Source organism: Arachis duranensis, chromosome 10, assembly GCF_000817695.3.
Source record: "Arachis duranensis cultivar V14167 chromosome 10, aradu.V14167.gnm2.J7QH, whole genome shotgun sequence".
NCBI lineage: Eukaryota > Viridiplantae > Streptophyta > Magnoliopsida > Fabales > Fabaceae > Arachis > Arachis duranensis.
In genome coordinates this window covers 66,278,194-66,284,331 of record NC_029781.3, presented here as the reverse complement: position 1 = coordinate 66,284,331, position 6,138 = coordinate 66,278,194, and the positions used below count along the sequence as shown (strand labels likewise).

General features: G+C 32.1%; 1 protein-coding gene across 1 annotated transcript; it reads left to right on the top strand.

Moving 5' to 3' along the window:
- Positions 1 to 1,595: 1,595 nt before the first annotated feature.
- On the top strand, positions 1,596 to 4,169 carry LOC107469528 (organic cation/carnitine transporter 1). The gene is made up of 2 exons (XM_016088898.3): positions 1,596 to 2,088; positions 2,666 to 4,169. The coding sequence occupies exons 1-2, from the start codon at positions 1,680 to 1,682 to the stop codon at positions 3,880 to 3,882; spliced, it is 1,626 nt and encodes a 541-aa protein (XP_015944384.1). The 5' UTR covers positions 1,596 to 1,679; the 3' UTR covers positions 3,883 to 4,169.
- The last annotated feature ends 1,969 nt before the right edge of the window (positions 4,170 to 6,138 follow it).

The following is a 6,138-nucleotide window of genomic DNA, read 5'->3' as shown; positions in this document are numbered from 1 at the left end:
AACGACACGATGAGAGACTGGCAACGAACAGCAACAACGATTAGGAATTTGTAGGGACACGATGGAGAATGGCAGTGAGAGTGAGTAAAGGAGACAGTGAAGTTTAAGAGAATAAGTGTTTGAGGTTTTACAAGTGTAGAGTGGATTACAAAGGTTATGTTATGGAGGATTGAGAAGGTTTGGAATTTGGGAAACAAAAAAGATAATGGTGTCGAAGCTGAGGTTGAAGATAAAGAAAATAATTTAAAAATTTAATTAAAAAGTGAATAAAAAAATTAAATTTAGATATTTTTATCGTATAGAATTTATCTTTTATAAGTATAACATTATTTTTTTATTTAATAGATATTTTTATCAGCGTTCATAAAATTCATAAATATAAATAGTTATTTTTTAAATAAAAATAATTATTTAACTATCTCTCAAATTAAAAGAAAAAAAAGTATCATTTCTCAAGAAATTAATCAACTATCTCTCAAAACAAACTTTCACCAAGATTCCCACAGTGAGTGGGTGTTTGTCTTCATGATTTCCATTTCAATTTCTTCAATCATCTATCAACTACCATTATCATTATTATTATAAAATTTGGGCCCCATAGCCATGGATTACCATTACTAATAGTTATCACGGTTTAATTAAGCCACCAATAATTAATTATTGTACTAGGTACTTATTTTATGATAAGTGAGTCATCTACAATTCAAATATAATACGATGTAGGATTTTTAAATTGGCACTATCCACTACCATTTGTATAGGTGATGAGTGATGACATTCACATTGTGCATGCATCTCTATTTGTTTGAGTGGAAAAAAATGTAGGACATATTTCCCAACAAGTAACATTAATCTCACATTATTCAATTAGAACTCCAGTTTTATTGTGAAGTCTCTATCTCTTTTTCCATTTATACTGAGGGTGAATTATATATGGATATGATTTTCAAAAAATTATATATGGATGTTTAAATGTCCTCTAACTAAAATTGGCACCCTTGATTTGATACATGAAAGAAAGATCAGTGTTACATTTTATAAACTAAAAGAGTATCAAATTATATTAACTTAAAGTTAAATTTTAGAAGAAAAATTATTTTTCGTCTTCATTACTCTTTTCATTTCAAATTAATTTTCTCCTTTATTAAATACACTAATAAGAAAATAACTATTAAAGCTTTTTGCAAAGACTCCTTATCAAATTTTTTAACTTCTACCAATATTATCTCTCCGATTAATAAATATATATATTAGAATAAACAGAAATCGATTAATATAAATTAATTACTAGAAGAGAAACAAAAAGAGTACTGTTTTTCTTTTGAAATTTGTGATAACTTATTAGGACACTATCTAACGATAAAAAACTAGAAATTCATTATATTAAAAAAAAAACTTTAATATTAAATGAGAACGAATTAATGAAAATGTTTAGAAGATCCTACTTTTATGTCTTTAATGCTTTTAATTAGGAGACTTTTAACAAACAAAACCCATGTCTAAGTTATATATATATTTTATTTTTGTTGCAACTTTATTTTAATGTTCTAGAAATATAGAATGAGAGCACAATAACACTATAAATAAGAGTGTATGTGCATTCTAGGAAGGGAGCAAAACAATAGGCACTAATAATAATTAATTATTTCCATTGTGTTTTGATTATTGTAGGAAGCATCATGGAAGAGGATCAATCAAAAGAGAGTCATGGAAGAAGAGGCACAACCCTGGTGGAAAGTGAAGAAGGCACAAAACTTGAGCTAACTGTGGATGAAGTTGTGGAAGGTTATGTAGGCTCACTTGGATTATCCCAAATCTTGCATGTGCTTGTGGTTTCATTTGCATGGATATTTGATGCACAGAGCACATTGGTGACAATCTTCAGTGATGCACAGCCACCTTGGAGGTGCAAGAATGGGGTGTACTGCACTGACGGCCGCGGCGGTTCTGTTTGTGGTTTGGTGCCTGGGAGCTGGGAATGGGTTGGTGGAGATAGAAGCTCCACCGTAGCTGAATGGGGACTTATATGTGATAGGAAGTTTCTTGCTGCTGTTCCTGCTTCTGTCAACTTCCTTGGTTCTCTTTTAGGTATATACCTGTTTAATTACTATGTTTATATTCATTTATGCTAATATATACTCTATACTTTTAATCTAGGATATCATATAGTTCTCATGCTTCATATATATTTTATGTCAATATGTGTACAAAAAAATTAGTTATCAACTCAGTCATTTGTATAAATGTTGAACAAAAGTATATAAAACAATACATATATTTAAAGATAAATACAAGGTAATTAATTTTTTATATACACATAGACAAATACATTGCATTTTGTACTAAAACATACAGGGTTTTATATCCCCTTTTCTGGACTCAACTGATAGAAGATGTAATTGCGAAAATAATTGGTTCCATGTAATAAACTTTTTCACCCATTGCAAAAGTGAAATATTGGATATGAATTTGGCCATTCACAAGCATGTAATACAAAGACTCAATAGCCTATAATATTAATATAATATAGTATAGTACATAGTGGATTAGTTTAACGGGCGGGCATCCATACATATGATGCTGTGAATATGAATTGTGTTAGTAATTAACTAATTAGTTACTTTGTAACAACATTAACTAACATGTTGTTCAAATTTTGGTTCAGGCTCTGCTATATTTGGGCACCTAGCAGATACTTGGCTTGGAAGAAAAAGAGCAGTGATGATTTCATGCATCTTAACCTCCATAACATTTTTGGCCACATCCTACTCCCCAAACATCTACGCCTATGCCTTCTTCCGATTCGCAACAGGGTTTGCGAGATCAGGAATCGGCATAAGCTGCCTTGTCCTCGCCACAGAGTCAGTGGGACGCAAGTGGCGAGGCCAAGCCGGCCAATACAGCTTTTTTTTCTTTACAATTGGATTCCTCTCACTCCCTCTTCTGGCATACCCAACCAGAACAAATTGGAGGAACTTGTACAAATTCTTGTCCATTTTGCCCCTGGCATACGCAATCATAATACTCCCTTGGATCTCTGAATCCCCAAGGTGGCTTCTAATAAGAGGCAGAAGCAAAGATGCATTGAAAGTGTTGAAATATTTCGCCAGAATAAACGGCAAAGACGAATTCCCTCGAAATCTAACCTTAGCAAATCCTTCTGAAATGAAAGATGAAGAATCCGGAACAATTTCGAACAAGAGAGAGAATCTCTGGACCACAAAATGGGCTGCGAAACGAATGGTTCTTGTTATGATTGCTGGGTTTGGGGTTGGATTTGTTTACTACGGAGTTCAACTCAACGTGGAGAATTTGAATTTCAATCTTTATGTCTCGGTGGCTATAAATGCGGTTATGGAAATCCCTGCTGTTTTTGCTGGTTCTTTTCTGTTGGGATTTTTTAACAGAAGGTTGTTATTCTCTGTTTCATCCTACGTGGCAGGCGTTTCTTGCATTCTGTGCCTAATATTCTCAAAGGGGTATTCAAATTCCAAGGCGCGTGGCAAATTTGGCGGGAACTGGGGGCAGTTGATTGTTGAGGCAGTTGGGTTTATGGGCTCTTCCTTGGCCTATGATATCTTGTATATTTATTGTGTGGAGTTGTTTCCTACAAATGTGAGGAACTTTGCTGTCTCAATGTTGAGGCAAACTTTGATGCTCGGGGCGTCGGTGGCGCCGCTGCTCGTGGTGGTGGGCCGATTGAGCCCATCACTTTCTTTTATAGTGTTTGGGGTCTTGTCCATTGCTAGTGGCGTTTTGAGCATTTGGATTCCTGAGACTAGGAATGCTCCTTTGTATGAGACACTTAAGCAGCAGGAGGAGATGGAGGCTCTTAATCATGTTTCTAATGGCCATTCTAGGTGCCTAGAATTTGGAAAATGATTCAAGTCAATGGTAACATTGGTCAATTAAGTCGTTAGACTTTTGACTACTTATCAGAGCTTGAAAAAGTTTTAATTTCGAAAAATAAAAATCAAATGAAAAAAAAAAAGAAAATTTCTACTCAGGCAGCTCTGTATTTGTAGAAAGGTGAAAGCTTGTCAATTATTTCATCTACTTAATGTATTTCAGTATTTATTTTAATCTCCTATGACAAGAAAATTCTATATAAATTTATCTGTATGTAAATTTTATTTATGGTTTTAATGAAGAATGTGATTTAGTTAAAAGCTCCGTAATAAAATTCCCGTAAAATAGCATTTTTTAGTTAATCTAAGTATAATTTTTTTTACAATAACATAAAAATATTTTAAGAAGAATAATATTATAATAATATTTGAGAGAGAAAAACAATACTATATTTATAATAATAATAATTCATATTTTTATTCTCTGTTAATCTATTATACTTTCGGAGTGGGGAGAAAGTGATAACTCTCAATTTGACTACTCATATTAATTTATGATCTTCATTATTTAAGAACTAATCAACGTCTCTAAAGCCTATATATAACCACGCATCAATATATGGTGGCCATAAGATGCATACAACTTGCATATAGTTGTATCTTAAGCTTAGCTTATTGTTTGACTTTTTCAAACATGATTCTATAACTCCTAGAACCATGTAGTAAAACCTTCAACTTGTGAAATTTGACAGCATAACCATCTTCATCAATTTTCTTTCAAAGAAGATGATGACATCAAACTAATCAAATTTTATAAAAAAAAAGTTTGTACCTTTAATATATTTTGGAATGTTTCTGTATTTTATAAATAAAGATTTTTTTGTGAGAACCAAAATCTTTGGATAATATTATTGGTAATTTACTTAATATTTCAATTCCAACGAGATGACATATTTAAATGATGGAGCTTTTTTTAATAGGGAAAGTATTTTCTGGACAATGAAGGACCAGATAATAAAGGCAATTAATAAAAAATATGAAGACCAGTTCATAAATAATAAAAAATTCACAAATAAACTTTTATTAATATGTGGGTCAAATTTGAACATAAAGTGGGTTGGAGTGATGGAGCAGCCTAGGTTAGATGACGGCACTGCACAATGGAGCAGCAGGAGATCTGAAGCAGGAGGTACATATCATAAGGAAGAGAAATGAAAATCTAAAATAAGATGGGGATGAGATTGAGTTTGATATTGACATTGAGGCTGTTGACACTTGAGACCCTTTGAAATGATCGATTGGTGACCAACTGGAAGAAGATAATGAGCAAAATTAAGCAACAGACATTCCTTGGCAACTTGAACAACAGCAATGCCGCATCCAATAAATTCAACAGGGTAAAACTCTTTTAATTTTTGTGCATTTATCTGTTGAATCCTTGAATGGGTTAAGTTTATTTTATATAGCATCGTAATAATTTTTTTTGTCATTTATACTAATTTGTTACTGTGATCAAATAGACAGGAATTGGCTACTAGTGAGAAGGTTGAGGTGGCTCCGACTGAGGTGAAGAAACCAGAGAAAATGAATGTTGTAGATGTGGATGTTGACATTGGAGGTGAGGAAGACGGCACTGCGAGAAAGAAGATTGCGTTGGAGTTTTCTTTTTTCGTTGTAGATTGGGCGGGTTATACTCGATCCGGGTCTATTTGGCCATGACAAAAAAGAACTTGCTAACTTGCGTCGCACGTGCCTGTTAGCAACTTGGACACATGAAAAATTACATATTTTTCATTAAAATAATAATAATAATATTATTATTATTTTTTTCTTAATATTTACTTTTGATAGGAGTTAGATGTTAAACAGCATGATTGATGCAATGTTGATATAATTTGGAGAGTTTTCAGTCACAGAAAAAAACTCCAATTCTTCACAATTTTCATTGATTTTTTGTTTGACTAATTCTTTTGGAATTTTTTATTTTAAATAAATTAACAAGATTGGTAAAAAAGATTAAAATGTGTATGTTTGATCAATTAGTACTCACAAAGAGTACATAAAAAAATTTAGATTAAATTATAGATCGAATTGAATTGATTTAAATTTGAAAAATAAAAAACTCATACAGTTAAAGTTCGATGATGAGAATAAATATAATAATTGTGTCCACTCATAAAAATCGAAAGATGAAAAGCGTAAAGTTGATGGATGATGGATAAATAAAATAGAGAAAGAATAGAAAATAATCATTTTAATTATGTGTTAGGGAGATAGATAAAACAGTGGA